The sequence below is a fragment of the Halichoerus grypus genome, chromosome 8 (assembly GCF_964656455.1).
Source record: "Halichoerus grypus chromosome 8, mHalGry1.hap1.1, whole genome shotgun sequence".
NCBI classification, from domain to species: Eukaryota; Metazoa; Chordata; class Mammalia; order Carnivora; family Phocidae; genus Halichoerus; species Halichoerus grypus.
Genome location: NC_135719.1, coordinates 50,515,278 through 50,531,581, shown reverse-complemented (window position 1 = coordinate 50,531,581; position 16,304 = coordinate 50,515,278). Strand labels below are relative to the sequence as shown.

General features: G+C 35.7%; 1 protein-coding gene and 1 long non-coding RNA gene across 10 annotated transcripts in view; one reads left to right on the top strand and one right to left on the bottom strand.

Annotated features, from left to right (window-relative positions):
* The window catches only part of LOC118528654 (uncharacterized), a 53,186-nt gene that overhangs the window by 4,540 nt on the left and 32,342 nt on the right, over positions 1–16,304 (bottom strand). For all 5 annotated transcript variants that reach the window (XR_013450447.1, XR_013450445.1, XR_004913761.2 and 2 more), the window contains one exon: positions 12,555–12,737. This is a non-coding gene — a long non-coding RNA (uncharacterized LOC118528654). The remainder of the gene's footprint in view (positions 1–12,554; positions 12,738–16,304) is intronic.
* The window catches only part of USP3 (ubiquitin specific peptidase 3), a 108,471-nt gene that overhangs the window by 65,733 nt on the left and 26,434 nt on the right, over positions 1–16,304 (top strand). For 3 of the 5 annotated variants that reach the window (XM_036081139.2, XM_078079243.1, XM_036081141.2), the window contains 4 exons: positions 4,808–4,954; positions 5,598–5,642; positions 8,323–8,429; positions 8,588–8,668. In XM_036081139.2, the coding sequence (XP_035937032.1) occupies positions 4,808–4,954; positions 5,598–5,642; positions 8,323–8,429; positions 8,588–8,668 (380 nt within the window). The remainder of the gene's footprint in view (positions 1–4,807; positions 4,955–5,597; positions 5,643–8,322; positions 8,430–8,587; positions 8,669–16,304) is intronic. The other 2 variants (XM_036081140.2, XM_036081137.2) reach the window with 1 other exon arrangement.

Sequence of the window (16,304 nt, the reverse complement as noted above, 5' to 3'; positions counted from 1 at the left end):
AGTATGCCCTGCTTTTCCTGTCCCTTTCCTTTTCAGAAAAGTAACTTAAAGTTTATGGTTTTTTTTTTTTTAAGATTTTATTTATTTCAGAGAGAGAGCACGTACTAGCAAGCAGAGGGGCAGAGTGGGATGGACAGAGAGAGAGGGAGAGAATCTCAAGCAGACTACACACTGCACTCGGAGCCCTATATGGGGCCTGATCCCAGGACCCTGAGATCATGACCTGAGCTGAAATCAAGAGTGGACGCTCAACCGACCGAGCCACCCAGATGCCACTAAGTTTATGTTTTTTAAGTAGGTAAAATACAAATGGCTGAGAATTTCAAAAGGTAAAGAAAGGATATACAATGAAAGTTTTTTCTTTTACTTTATTTCCTAGCCCTTCATTTTGCTTTCTAGAAGCAGCCATATTTACTAGATTTTTGTTTATCCTTTTGTTGATACTCTGTGTGTTTGTGTGTGTGTGTGTGTGTAATTTTAACATAAATGGTAACATACTTTTTTTCCTACTTTGAGGTAATTTGTACTAGTATCTAAATAACTTTCTTTCGTTTTATGGCTGCATAATGTTATACTTTATGATTGTATCATAATTTATGTATAGTCCCCTGTCAGTGGTTATCTAGGTTGTTTCTTACCTTTTGCTGTTCCAGACAGTGCTGCAGTGGATAGTCTTATACATGCATATGCAAGGCTCTCAGAGAGCACTTGCTGGATCAAAACATATTTGCTTGGGGGTGCCTGGTTGGATCAGTTGTTAGAGCATGAGACTCTTGATTTCAGGGTCATGAGTTTGAGCCCCACATTGGACATAGAGATTACTTTAAAAAAAAAAAAAAAGATACTTGCTTTTAATTTTGATAGTCTTTTCTGCTAGACTTTTTTTTTACTCTTTGCCTTCCTTAACATGATTTTGTCTTTTTGTCTCTGTATCTTTGTCATGTTTGTCCTATGGGATCTGCCTTGACCTCTGTCTCCGTCTTTAACTTTAAGGTCCCGCTTAATGCTAACTCTCTGGGAAAATCTCTTGATAATTCAAATTGGGTCATGGTATTTATTCCCTTGCTTCTCATATCATTTACGCGCTATTTCTACTTTCACATAAACTTATTTAATATATTTGCCTTAACTTCCCAAGGAGTTTACTTTAGTTTTGTTTTTATCAGTTCTTATTGTAATTAATGTTTAAAAATGATAGGTGAATAAATTCCTAAAACCTTCTTATTTCTACTAGCTATTCTACTTGGCTTTGTAGAAAATATAAAAGATCTTTGTGGACAACAAATGGGTCTCTGCATGTGATATCTTAATAATCTTTCTAGGTATACTGATGATATTTTATAATTAAGTGAAATTTTGAAGCTCAGGATTGTATAATTGGGAATTATAATAATTTATAATTAAATTTATAATATTAGTTCTGTCTAAGAATTTTGCGGTTGTATGTTTTTTGTGTGTTTGTAAACAAAAACAGTTATTTTTGTCATTTTCATTTTCTGGTGTTTTTGTCTTGGAGAAACTCAGCTGTGGTTGATGCCACAAAATGGAGAGGAATAGCTAAATTTAATTGATTTTGGTATTATACACAATTTGAACAAAACAACAATATAGAATTCTTTTATGAATGTTAAAGATTTTTTTCTTAAAAGATATCTTAAAAATAAGAACAGAGCCTAAAATTATAGTGTGTCCTAGGTATTTTAGAAGTTTGTTCTAGAATGATAAAATTTGATAGGCATATCCTGTTCCTGATTGGTCTTTCCATCTTATACGTTATGTACTGGTACTGCCAGAACGCAGAGAATAGTCAGTAATGCACAGGTGTATGTCACAGTTAGGTGTGTTGGCATCATACAAGTATTTGTATGTGCCTGCATTCTGGGGTATCTGATTCAGTATTTGGATTGTCTGCTTTTCACACTTAACAAAGTAACTTATTTTTTCATCATTCTCCATTGGGACATTTCTTTGTAAGATTTGGGTAAATACAGCTTGTCTCCTTGTGCCAAAAGTTGTGAAGAAACGGTTGCCCCTGTATTTCTACACGTTGTGTTTCAGCAACGTCCCTCTTTCTTGGCCCCTCGTTCAGAAGGGGTTCTTCATGATCTTTTGGGCTTTTATATTTGCGGTGTGCTCTCCAACCATTATTTCTCACAGCATCTTTATGACACAGAGTTTCTGTAAGCATTAAGAAGGAGGTAATCTTAGGGGCGCCTGGGTGGCTCAGTCGTTAAGCGTCTGCCTTCGGCTCAGGTCATGATCCCAGGGTCCTGGGATCAAGTCCCACATCGGGCTCCCTGCTCGGCGGGAGGCCTGCTTCTCCCTCTCCCACTCCCCCTGCTTGTGTTCCCTCTCTCACTGTGTCTCTCTCTGTCAAATAAATAAATAAAATCTTTAAAAAAAAATAAAAAAAAAATAAAAAAAAAAAGAAGGAGGTAATCTTTACCTAAGGTTACAAACAAATTAAGAAACAGTATTAAAATTGGAGCCACTGTTATTTTCCTGTCTTCTTTTCTGTCTTAATTCCAGTCTGTCACAGAGATACCAGTTGGTTCTTTATAAATCCATTTCCTCACTGTTTTACCAGCACTTGTTTGGGTGGTATCACTGAGATAATTTGTATACAAAACATAAACATTGAACCTAAATGTGAGGAGTGTTCCTTTTACATGATTACCAAGGAAGAGAGACCTAAGTTGACTACCAACAAAATTTTGAGGCTCCAGATTGCATAATTGGGAAATAATTGAAAAGATAACTGAAGTTTGTTTAATTTAACTTACTAAATAGTATTTTTTTTAAAGATTTTCAGATAAGTCAGTGAAGCTATTATTTAAGTGTTTAAAAATAGAGTTGTAAATGTCTGTTTAGTCAGAATCAGAAAAATTTCCTAGTCTTAGAAGAAGCTGACTTCATGTTTTTTTGGTAAAGACCACAAATTGAAACATACCTTTATAAAACAGCTGAGTGTTCCATGATTTCATGTAGGTAAAAAATATATATATATTTCTAATGGTAAAGGAAACAATAGAAAATAATGTGTTTTGATATAAGAAAAGAGAATCAAAAGAGTCATGGTGTGGTTGGAAACATTCATGAATGTACATTAGGCAGATTGTTTTTTAAAAAGGGATGGATATGTATTTGCTAAAAGTGCAAATCAACATAACTACAAAGTACTGGTTTCATGATCCATTTTAGAAAAATGATTAGATACTAGTTTATTTTGGTGAGAAAATAAAACTATTTTTATATGTGATAGAATTTCAAATATGACCTAAGATACCTCTTACCTTTGAGTCATAAAAAAAATGGATGTTGTGATGAAAAAGTTTAAAGCACCTCTGTAGATATGTAAAGGATCTAACAACTTTGAAAACTTCAGCCTGAATTTTAACATTTTTTTTTATAGGAGTCTTAGAAGAACTACTTGAACATATATTGAGACTCAGTTGTTAAGTAGTTCAGAAAAAGTTACAGTGAAATGCTAAAGTGACTTCTGACTTAAGTTCCATTGGTTAGGTGGATGGTTTTCATAATTTATGATTTCCACGAGAAATTTTAGGGAAAGGGGAGAAATGTATATTGAGGGAAACTCTGGTTGAAAGACATCCATGGAACCATTGCCTGGAAGAGTGGTGGAAGTTTTGACTCAAGACCAAGCCAGAAAAACTTGTGATTTAAAAGATAAAGGGAACCTTCTATTTTGGCAGAATGTAGGCAGAAATCTTTTCTATCTATAGTTTTATCAAGTACTTTATGTGTATATCATTGCTTGATTTATTTTATCAACATAAACCTCTATAACCTTTAAGTGTACCAATTTCATTTTCTGTCAGCCTTCACTTGTCATGGTCTGTATTATTATAAGAATTCCATATAGGGGCGCCTGGGTGGCTTAGTCAGTTAAGCGTCTGACTCTTGATTGCAGCTCAGGTCATGGTCTCAGGATCTTGAGATCAAGCCCCCAGTCGGGCTCTTCACTGGGTTTGGGGCCTGTTTAAGAGTCTCTCTCTCCCCCTATCCTCCTCCTCCCTTCCTTCCTTGGTGCTTGCTCTCTCAAAAAAAAAAAAAAATTCCATATCCTTTCCTGTCTGAATGTAGTATAAGAAATAACCTAAGAATATGTTGTTGCTTATATTCAAGTTTTAGGCTAGAGCATAATTGTATATGAGTCAATGCATTTTTTAAAGTATTTATATGAAAAATGTCTTTTGAATCAGAGATTAGGATCTGAGTATAGACCCTTTAGAAAGTTTTTCTTCCTTTCAGCCAGTGTTAAATTAGTATCTTTCAGTCTAAAAAATTGGTTTTAAATTCCTTATCTCTTATAAGGGTGGTTTATAAGACCAAGGTTTCTGCTGAGGGCAAGATGTGACATTTTAACATTTGAGCATCTTTTGGAGAGGCCATGTGGGATAGTGGGAAAACCAGAGTCCATCCCACCTCTGTTACTCTCTTGTTGTAGGACTTAGGCATGACACACTCCCCTTCTCCTGCCCCTCAATTTTCTTCATCTCTAAAGTGAGGTCAGTTGAGATCACTACACCTCTGATTAGCTCTAATATTCTGTGTTTTCAGATTTGTTTTAGTAAAATTCTTCCTTGTAGAGAAATTTGAGAAATTTTCTTTGAAGAGAAATTTTTCTTGAAGAGAAGTAAAACCTGGCACAAGTGGGGATGAATGGTCAGGGAGCCTCACTGTGCTGAGTGCAGGGCCGCAGCCCTTTGTAGCACTTTGCCTTCCTGCATGTTTGGCTGGGCATGTGGAGCCTCCCCAGTGACGACCTGCTTCTTTTTGCTTTAAGGGGTTATCAGCAACAGGATGCCCATGAATTTATGCGCTACCTTTTGGACCACCTGCACTTGGAACTCCAGGGCGGTTTCAATGGTGTTTCCCGCTCAGCAGTTCTACAGGAGAATTCTACTCTATCTGCAAGTAACAAATGTTGCATGTAAGATGTAGTTTCCTTCTCTTTTTTTTAGGAGGACCTCAGACATTTCTGTTGGTGTTATTGTTTATTAGATTTATAATGGAAGGTGGAGAGTTTTCCTGGACTTTTGCTGAAACTTTTGTGTACTTGAATTTTATAACCAAGTGGACTAGCACAGGCCTCCTGCTTCCATACCAGAGGCATCTTGTACTTGCCTCTTGGTATAGTCCTAATTGTTTTTGGTATAGACTATTTTAAAAGTTGAGGAACAACAGAAAATATTTTGTACAGTTTAGCACTTGAAAATTCCCTGCCAAATGTATGAAATAATATTTGGGAGACTTAATTTTCTATACTAAAATAATTATATTTATTCACTAGAAACAGTCTTAAAAATATTTTGAATGTGAATTTTCCTAAAATATATTTGTTCTTTAATTAAATTGAAGCATTTATAAGTTCTCAGGATTTTTCTTGCCTCTCAATATGAACAAATCAAACCTTGTAGATTGCTTTCCTAGGTACTAATACCCCAAAATATACATTGAGATTAGAAAGCTTATTTTGCTTGAGGTAGGGATGATTTACTGTTATTTCAGTCTGATTTTAATTGTAGTCTCCTTTTGTTCAAATTTTTTGAAAAGTTTTGTTTTGACCTGTGCAGGAAAGGGATTTACAAGACAAACTCCCCAAAGACAGAAAGAAAAGAGTAAGTAATATATAGGGATCACCATATTGTATTGCCTTGCAGTTCACAAATCTGATTTAGTGTTAAGTTAGGGTCCTTTTAATGACAGAGCAGCCTCATCGCTCATCTGGCCGTATCAAAGAAGGGCAACCGTTTGAATTGCTATACTTTTCAAAACGTTTGGCTCTCTAGGTCCTGATTCTGATGGTTCCAATCAGAATCCAATACAGAAGGGGAGGGATCTGTGACCTGGTAGAATTATTCTTGCTGCTAGCACCAAGTTAAAAGTAGTATTAAGTGAAAAATTCTGCTTTGTATTTTATGATGGCCTTTCATACACTAAGAATATTGAACTGGGCTCTATCAAGGATAGTCTGTGTGAAGTAAGAGGGTATATGTCTTTATTATTTTATTTGATGCCCAAGGCACCGTCATGGAGTCACATTGTGTAATAGTCCTAGGATGATACGGAAAACTCTAGTAACTAATGAGTTTTCCATATTAACCCATATCTTTTCATGATAGTTTAAAGAGTAGTAATTTTAGGTTCCATTAGTGAGATAGGAACAGAAAGAAAAAAATTATCATTACAGGATCCTAAGGATCATATTTGCTAAAACTACAAAAAAGGTCACCTATGCAATATTTGTGTTTACTTGTGTAAACACATCCAACGCTACTGAAGGTGGGGATGGTAGAAATAAATGACAGATCTGTTCTTTTTAGTACATAGAAAATCATTACTGCTAATATAAAAGACCCTAGCAGTGTAAGAGTCTGTCCAAGTAATATTTAAACACTCTTGGTATACAGTTATAATAAAGGGGAAATCAATTTTGAAATCATTTATGGATCTTGTTTTCAGTCTAACTTAATGCCATACACATCAGATAGCCAAGACTAGATGAGTATCCTTTTCTCAGAGGAAGAAATTATAAAGGAAGAACTACATTGAGTCTAAATGTACTGCTTTTTACTAAAGCAGTTTCCATTTTAATTAAGGGCAGTATTGTATGTGAACATCAATATGAAAGGATCATAGTCCCTTGATTCCAGTAGTTTATTTGGTGTGCCCTTTGTTTATGACATAGTTCTTAAACCTGAACCCTGAAATAGCTGTTACATCAGATAGTTCTAATGCATCTTCCCTTTTTAATTTACTAAAGCTGTGTATCTTATGAACAGCTTTTTTTAAAAAAAGATGAAGCTGCAATATATTTCTTTTGCCAGTAAAGAATGGAAGCCCTTTCATGGAAAAGGAAGCAGACTTTTAAAATAATATAATTGCTTGAGTAGCTTTTGTCGATCTCATCGTGGCAGTGGGTTTAATTTGGAGAAACTCAAAAAGTACAGTTCAGTGTATTAGGAGTTTGATTGTTTGCAAGTGAGAGAAACCACCTCAGATTGCTATAAGCAAAAAAGCATTTACTGACTTAAGTAACTGCATACATAAGTGCACAAAGGTTAATATATGTTTGCTGTAGTACTATTAATGATAGCAAACAACTGAAACAACCTGGAAAACCATAATATTATATGGCTAAATTAAGAAAAGGAGCATAGTGTTAAGAGCTGTGTGACTCTGGACCAAGTTGGAACTCAGCTTCCTGGTCTGTAAAATGGGGATAATGGTATCTGCTTCATAGCTTTGTTCTGAGGATTAAGTGATTTAATACATGGAAAGTACTTTGAATGGAGTTCGGCACAGAGTAAGTGCTGTTATAAGCATTTGCTAATCATGCTTTCATGGTACACTTTCTTGGTGGTTCTTGCGTCCAATCTGTGTTCATACTGTGGCATGCCAATCTGCTGTCAAAAAGGGTGGGGTACATGTTCAAGATATATACTTTGAAAAAAAAAAATAAAAGCAGAAGGCAGGTGCGGTCCTAATTATTACGCTAATAAAAGAGCCTTGAAACAATTTAAGGGCTTTCTTTTTGGTAAACATCTGTCTGAGCACTGTACAGATAACACCCCATTTCATCTTCACACCAGGCCTTTGAGGTAGGTTGGATACTATTCCTGCTGAACATCTGGTGAAGCTGAGGCACAGAGAAGCTAGTCACATTAGGGCACTTGGTTTTGTATCGTTCTTAAAGTGGTATATTCCTGATCTCAACAAGGAAATTATTTATAATATTGTTTTAAGTGAGCTTAAAAGCCTTGTTGATAGTAACATCTAGCACTTCAACTGTGAAGTCATGCCTCCACCAGTAATTACTAAATATGTATTAAATTTCTTTACCTCTTTTTCCCCAATCTGACAGCTGACCATCTAAAAAGTCTAAAACTATCTCTGAGCGAGGTTATTCAAAGTAAAGTAATTGAGAGCGTTCCCTATGAGAGGCCTTGCAAAAATTTATAAGGTGGTTTCTCTCTTTTGTGAGGAAAGGGGTCCCCTTGCCTGAGTATAGGCATGTATGTCATCTGTTTGTTAGTGATGGCAAATGTCCAGTCAGTGTTAGTGGCTCTTGGAGAAATTAGGGGGATTGAAAGTGGGGCTGTGGAGAGGCCAGTGGCTTAAACCTTTTATCTAGTATAACCTCTATATAGCTTTAAAGTTTTTGTATTATTTCATAATTTAAATAAAATTAATTAAATAAATGATATACATATTCCCCCCAAAGAAGTATAGCAGCTTTTATACATATTTATTTTAGTTTTTTACTGATATATTTTCCTGTGTGGTGATTTTCTTTAGAAATGGAGCATCTACGGTTGTCACAGCTATATTCGGAGGTATTCTCCAAAATGAGGTTAACTGCCTCATATGTGGGACAGAATCTAGAAAGTTTGATCCATTCCTAGGTAAGACATGATGGTGATATGATATTGTATTAAAATTTTAATGTTTCCTTTGAAAATTTAAGACAGTATGAGATAATGGTAAGAATACATCAATTTTTGAAATTCTTTTCTAAGTGTCATATATGCCTTTAACAGCTATTTTCCTATTTCCTTTTAAGACCTTTCATTAGATATTCCAAGTCAGTTCAGAAATAAGCGCTCTAAGAATCAAGAAAATGGACCAGTTTGTTCATTACGAGGTAAAGATACTTTAATGTTGTAGAATTCTTATTCCCTCCGAAATAGCTGAATAGACACAAACTTCATCCATCTGTGCTATGTTGTTAACTGTTTGAATGAATTTGCATGACTATTTAACAGAGTCAAACCTGAATGTCTCTTCCTCTCAGAAAGAAAGAAAAAAAAATTGGTGCCAGAGATATTAAGGCAAGCATAAGATATTTCTCACCTTTTTCTTTAATACTCATTTTAAAATCGAGTGTCTGTAACAAACTGCTTCTGACTTAATGAAATAGAACTTATTCTGTGGATGTCCCACTAGTATCCATGGGAGGAAAGAATACTTAGCTAAGTTTAATAAGTTATGGTGTTATTCTTTGCTATGATTAATAATTTTAGAAATCTGTTGATGATACATCTATTGGTTAAGCCTGAGGCTCTGCTTTTAATTGAAAACTGTGAGATTTGGAACAGATTTTTTCCTGGATTAGTGTTAACTGCCTTTGTCAAGGCAAAAAGACCGATCTTTGACCAGTCACTAAAGTGACTAATCGTTCTTGTTGGTCATAAAAAGAAACTAGGATAGGAAAAAGAAAGAGGGCCTAGTGTGTGTTCTATCATTAAGTAACTCTACACTGAAGGCAAATAACATAATTTCTACCCTGATCTGTCTGTTGACTAAAAGTAATTTTTTCTTCAACTGTTCTAGAGAATTTTGTCGTAAGTATTTGTATATGTATATATACACACACACAATCTTTTCCTATAGGAGATTCTAATTGGTCTAAAACTGCACTGTCCACTGTGGTGAAGTCACAGATGGTTGGTAAAATGTAAATTAAAATTAAAAATGCAGTTGCTTAGTTTCACTAACCATATTTTAGGTGATCAGTAACCACATGTGACTAGTGGCTATTGTATTGGACAGCACAGATGCAGAACATTTCCATTATTGCAGAAAGTTCTATTGGGCAGTACTGCTCTAGAATCAAATTATTCTGCCGCTCACTTGTTCTCGGAAAAAAAAAATTCTAGTAAAAATATAACTGTTGGGGTTGGGACAGGCAGAATTCTGTGTCACAGGTGCACTGGGCAGCATTGGGCTTGTTAAAAGAGGAGTAGCAGAGGTCTTGCTTGTAGCCCCATTCCTCAGATAGTTTCTTGAAATCCCTCAGGGGTGACTGTCAAATACACTGGACTACTGTAAGACAGGAAAATAACTCCGTATATGAAAACATTTTGTAGATATTTTCAGTTGTTCCCCACCTTTGCAACAGTGTTGATGGTCTCTTTTGAATAGGAGTACAGGAGAAATTTAAGGAAGCCCCATCCATTCCTCTTCCCTCTAAAATAGATGGTTTTGAAATACAGGTTTTGAAAATATCACAGTATACTTGGTATCAAATGTGAGATTATTTTCTCTTTATATTGATGGCATGAGAGTACAAGCTAACCTAATCATAAAACAAACATTTGGTCATTTAGAGAGGAAAGCAGTGAGAGATTATTAAAGGAATTAGCCTCAAACTCTATAATCTGAACTGGATATGGCTTCATTTTATAATTTTTTCAAACATTCCTTAACATAAATATGTGGATATGTATTTGAACAATATTTCCTAAATAAAACTAAGTGCAGATGATCTTTGGAAGACCCAGAGCCATTGGTTTCTTCAGGCTTCTTTCTTCCTTCTGCACTGTGTCCCCCCCCATCCTGCATTGGTCATATAACATGGTTCTTATTGTCCCCTGTAGCATTTCACTTACTACCTATCCCAGAATGCTTTAATATTGAGAGACCTTACTCTCTTGAGACTGTCCAGGAGGAGATTGTATGACATAGCTTAAGTGGTTGGTTGGTACCACAAACAAGTGGCAAATGGCATTTGCCTTGCTTCCCAAGTCGTATTTTTCTTGGCATAGATTCACTGAAATTTGATGTGATTGGGATTTAGCTTCAGGGGGCCCAGACCATCCTGAGGGGTTTCAGGCTTGGCTGGAAACAGGTTTCCTGCATTCTCAGAGGGCTTTCCTTTGAATTTTCAGACTTGATTTTTATGTTGTTAAAGAGCTTACTGTTGGCTTAAAAAACTAGATGGTAGAGTCATTCTTTCTGTTTACCACTATTATCAATTAAGGGTACTACTTTTTTTGGACATCCAGAGTGTGATGAATTTTAATTGATATATGCATTTCTTTATTAAACAGATAGAGTCGTAATCGATTACATTTTACATGCTTTTACATGCTTTAATGCAAGGATTACTTGTGTGCTTTTTGGAATGTTAATTGACAAGCTTAGTTTTCATTTAGAAAGGAATGATGATGGTGAGAAAGATCCCTGGAATTTGAAATTATTTAACTAAAAACATGCATAATAGGAGAGGCTAAAATAATCCTAAAGCTGACAAAGATACCATAAAAAAGGAAAGATATTATTCTAGACCAAAGAATCTCATATAAAATTAGCTAATACTGTAGTAAAATAACAGATCAAGTAGGATTTCTTCCAACCATGTAGGACTGCTATAGCGGGAAAGAAGAATTTTCTCTGGCCGTCGAAGTCCTTCTAGCTGGACTAAGAACCAAGTTGACATGAGGCAGATGAGAGTATCAGATTTAATTTCGTATGTATGGGGAATCCACACAGACATGAAATCCTGAAGACCAGCAACATGAGGCTTCTATGAGCTAAGGAGAAGGGGTAGGAGTCTGAGGATACAAAGGGGAGAAAGACCATTAGCAGGAAGGTGAGAGGAAATGTTTGGAGAATAAAGTTTGTCCTCTTAGGCAGGTAAGTTTCTTTGGTAAAGCGGAATCTCTTAACAGTCACTTCTTGGTACAGGCTCTCCCTTCCAATGTAAATGTAGGCCGTTGAGGGGGAAGCCTGAATTTGCTGGGTTTTGTTTGCTTTTAACTCAAAATAATGTTCATGCCAAAGTGGCCCATTTGGGGTGTCCTGCCCTGGGCCCCTGCAGTTTCCTCCTCTGAAACTTCCCTGAAATTTCACACATTAAAATTGAGCTAGCCGATTGTTTGGTCTTATTGAACGTCAGTTCAGACTCGTTTCGGGAGGCAGTGATGCAAGTTAGGCCTAAGGTTCAAGCAATCAGGTATTAAATAAGAGGCATTTCTGTGGAAACAAAAACACTGGTTACTGATTGGATCAAATTATAAACCAGTTTCTGAATTTTGAGGTTAGTCAAGAAGATTTTTAGATGTTAAGCTTGAACCATCTTTAGTGTGCATGGTAGTCTGATGGATTTTCCTGGTTTGTAGTTCAAATGTCTCTGGTGATCGTTTTGAGTGGCCCACAGAGCAACAGGCATGAAGATTGCCTATATGAGAGCTCTTGTGATTTCTCGGAAGTTTACATAAGTTAAGTTTGTAGGGCTTCTTAGTTCTCGGTATTCTTATATTTCCATATATAAGTATAATCCAACGTAGAAGCTTGGAAGAAAAATAAACGTTACTTGGGAGAATTATAGTCAAGCATTGGAGGAAATTAGAAGAAATCAAGATCTAGTCCAGTTTCTAATGAACAGTATTACAGTTTAATATTTACTCAGATGTTACTGAAACCTATTTTCTCTATAATCACCCTTTATAGATAGCCAAATGAATACTAATTTGTTTGCAAAATAAGTCGTTTCAAAAAAACTTGGCCTGATCATTTACATGAGTGTGGCAAGAATAGCAGTGGATTAGGTAGACTCTTTAAAACCTGCTGGACCTTTTTCAAGATTGAAGTTTTAACAGCCTCTTGAGGCCAGAAGCCAAGCCAGATACTTGCCGTCAGAACTTCTGCTGCAATACCTATAGATTTGGGTGAATTCCTCTCTGCTCGAGGTCTCCAAAGTATTCTGAGGTTCCTGTATTTGCCAGGGAGTGCGAACCTTTACTCACCTGGTAAGGCAGCTGGGAACTCTGTAAGCAGGGTAACAAACTGGTACTTCTGGGGGCTTTACTGGCTTCTTAAAGTTAACCTGGTTCCTTCAAGCTGTCTGGTCATAGCTGAGGTTATGCACCTCTCAAATAGGACATTCCAGTCAAAGCCTTGGTTACGTAACAAATGTTTCCAATTGTGTCCTGTTATAAGGAGAACAGAATTGTATTGAACTTATGCAAATAAATATAAGAATACCTAGAGTTTCTGAATTTAAGATATATTCTGTTAAATTGCTCTAAGTCAATTAGCTTAAGAGAAACAATTTAAAATCTGGAAAAACAAAGCATTTTAGAAAGGCAGCAATGTTTTAAAAGATAATTTTAATTTTTCAGTTCCATATTATTGTTTTGCTTAAATCCAGTTTTTCCACTAGTTCAGAAATTCTTACCAGTTTTATGAACTTAAGGCACATTTGCAATACCATCAGAGCAAAATAGTAACTGTATTAGAGTTCATTATGATGCAGTTGACAAGGAAATTTTGACTCCCAACACATTTCTCAGAGTTTTATACAGTTTTAGAACACTTAACATATCTACATAAATATAATCTAAGAGACCTATCTGGAACACCTTAGATTGTGGTCAAAAGACTTCATTTTAGGATCTGATTTTAGGAAATATGTTAAAAAACATTGAACAGTTTGAACATTTGATTAACAGGATCACAGGTCATTATTTAATTACCTAACCAAAATGACAAAAGATTTCAAAAGGCAAAAATATAGAACCTTACATAATTGTGAGCAAAATTTAGCTTTAAGACTCAGTTTTCTTAAAGAATCAAAGACTCGATAAATTATTTTGGCAAAACACAGAATCCTTGATTTCTAAACAGATAACTTTAAAGGAAAAGAAAAACATTTGTTTACAGTTTTCTATTAAGAGCAGATCTGTAATTTGTCCTTTTAACAAAAAAATTTCAACTTTGCAGTGTATTTTTGATATTAAAACTTATTAATTGTATCCTAATCTCAGCCAGTACTGATCACACATAAAATCCCTTTCCAAAGATTCCTTTTCCATAAACCTTCTGGAACTTTATTTTTAACATTCAGCTCTTGTTCTGAGTTCTCCCCTCTTCAATTTTCTTTTCCCTTAACAAAAAATGTATTTCTGTTCCTCATACCCTTTTCTACTAAAAACACTTCGTTCTTTCCTTGCATAGGGAATTGTTTCCCTTATTATTTCTAGTAGTCTTAATTACATTTATTAGAATTCTTAACTCTTAGAAACCTTAATTTCCAGTGAAAACTAAGTAGTAGGCAATTTTGAACTGTTATACCAGTATTCTTTAGAATAGCAAATTTGTGAATACATTTCATAATTTCTAAGAATGTGCTTTTTTCATAGTACAGTTTTTCAGTAAAGCACAAACCAGGTTTACTAACAGATCCATATTTATCTTTAGTTTCTCTGTAATAATACACAAGTAAATTAACCTATTGACACCTATTTTCTGAACCTATATGTTCAGCAGCTAATGTTTTCTTATTTTACTTTAAGTTTTTATTAAGTCATTTCCAGATAAAGTGTCAGGTTGCCAAGGATTTTGGAGTTTAGAAGCTATTTAAAAGTTTACCTACCAACCTTTTTTTGGGGGGGGGGGGGCAGAGGGGGAGGGAGAGAGAGAAACTCTTAAGTAGGTGCCATGCCCAGCACAGAGTCCGACCTGAGATCATGACCTGAGTTGAAATCTAGAGTTGGACGCTTAATCGACTGAACCACTCAGGCACCCCTGCCTACAAACCTTTTTCTCTTATTTACATCTGTTTAATTTGCTTGTTATGTTTAGATTACCCACAAAACTTCATAAAGCATTAGACAAAAATCAATCATTATTCTAAGTTTTTTTTTCTGCAGAGATGAACTTATTTGGCTTTCAGTAAACACAGAATCACAGTCATATATTTAATGCTGGTAACGCTAAAGACCTTTTTTCTTAATTAAACCAACAACCTAAAATTAGCTTTAATACTGAATATTTTCCCAGATCATTTGAATTTGGGTTAGTTTCTATCTTTGAGTTTTGGAATTCCCAATACTTATAAGTGCTTGACTTCTCAAACCAACTAAAAAGAGCTCTTTTACAAATTAATTTTAGTGATACCATCGGGAGGTAAAGAAAATATCTTACATTTATAACATGTGGACACACAGACAAGATGCAAACAAAATATTATAGCTTTTGTTTTTACTAATATTTGTGGAGGGGACATTAAAGGCCCAATTTCTAAATACCTCTTTTTTTTTTTTTTGATGAAAAATTTCTCTAAAGTTTGTATTTCAAAGAATGGCTCTTAGGTCCTAGAGAAGATGGGAATAGAAAACACATCAGAGAGAAAGAATCCCAAGTTTTTTCCAAGGTGGAAATCTGGAGCAAATCTGCTTATTACCAGAGGTCCTGGAGTCTGGGCACAAGAGGCATTTTAGAAAGGCTTCTTTCCCCCATTTTTTCTTCAGTCTCAGGTGATTGTGGGCAGTGTTTATATTTTAAAGACGTGGTAAAATTTATCATATCAAGAAACTGAGAAAGAATGCCAAAAAATTTTTTTAGTTTCGGGGCAACTGCACTTTTTTTTTTTAAGTACAGGACAATTTTGTTCCAATATCCTGATCTTTTATAATAGCTACAAACATTTTAAGGGCAATAAGTGAGAGTTAGGGATCGGGAAAGAGGGGTGGGCTTTTGACTTGTTTCTAGAGTTGCATTTCTGGTTTTGTACAGATTGGTAAGGCAGTTTTTTTTTTTAAGATTTTTAAAAATTTTATTTTAAATTCAAATAAAAATTTTAAAAATATTTATTTGACAGAGAGAGAGCACAAGTAGGCAGAGCGGCAGGCAGAGGGAAAGGGAGAAGCAGGCTCTCTGCTGAGCAGGGAGCCCGATGCGGGGCTCGATCCCAGGACCCTGGGATCATGACCTGAGCCGAAGGCAGCCGCTTAACCGACTGAGCCACCCATGTGCCCCAAGGCAGTTGTTTCTAATTCCCAAAGAACTGGATAAAGCTTAGAATATCAAGGGATTGATCTGCCTTTTAAACTCAACTTTTTTTTTTTTATCAGGGAGATTTTTTTTTTAACTAAAATGGTAAGCAAAATAAAGCATTTTAACAAAAGCCTTCTTGCAGCATACATAATTCAACCTTGGCTTCTATTAGCCCCTGAATGTTGGCCTTTCACAGATTCAGTGGGGGTGGCTAGGATCCATCTGCTATGTACATTGCATAGGAATGTCCGAAGCTGGCAGAGCTTGCTTACAGAGCTCTAGAAGGTAGGAGCAAAGCGAGCCTTATTGCCAATCTCAGGTGCTTTTGTTAAATTCATTTCCTGGCTTTCAGCTTTTATGTGAGCAGTCTGTATACTTTGAACATAGAGATTTGGTCCTTATAAATCTCGTAGGGAAAGGGGAGTTAAAAAAAAAAAATCTGGCCTCATCTGCTTGTTTTAAGATTTTATTTATTTATTTGAGAAAGAAAGCGTGAGCACGCATGAGCTGGGAGAACCAGGCTCCCCGCTGAGCAGGGAGTCGGACCTGGGGCTCAATCCCAGGACTCTGGGAACCTAACCTGAGCTGAAGGCAGACCAGATGAGGCCAGATTTTAAGGGAATTTTACTTTAGAGGTAGACATTTATTTTTTAGTCTTCTCTTCATCTTGTCAAGGGAGTCCCTAAGGCATGCTGTTATACTAGTAAGACAATTGAGAG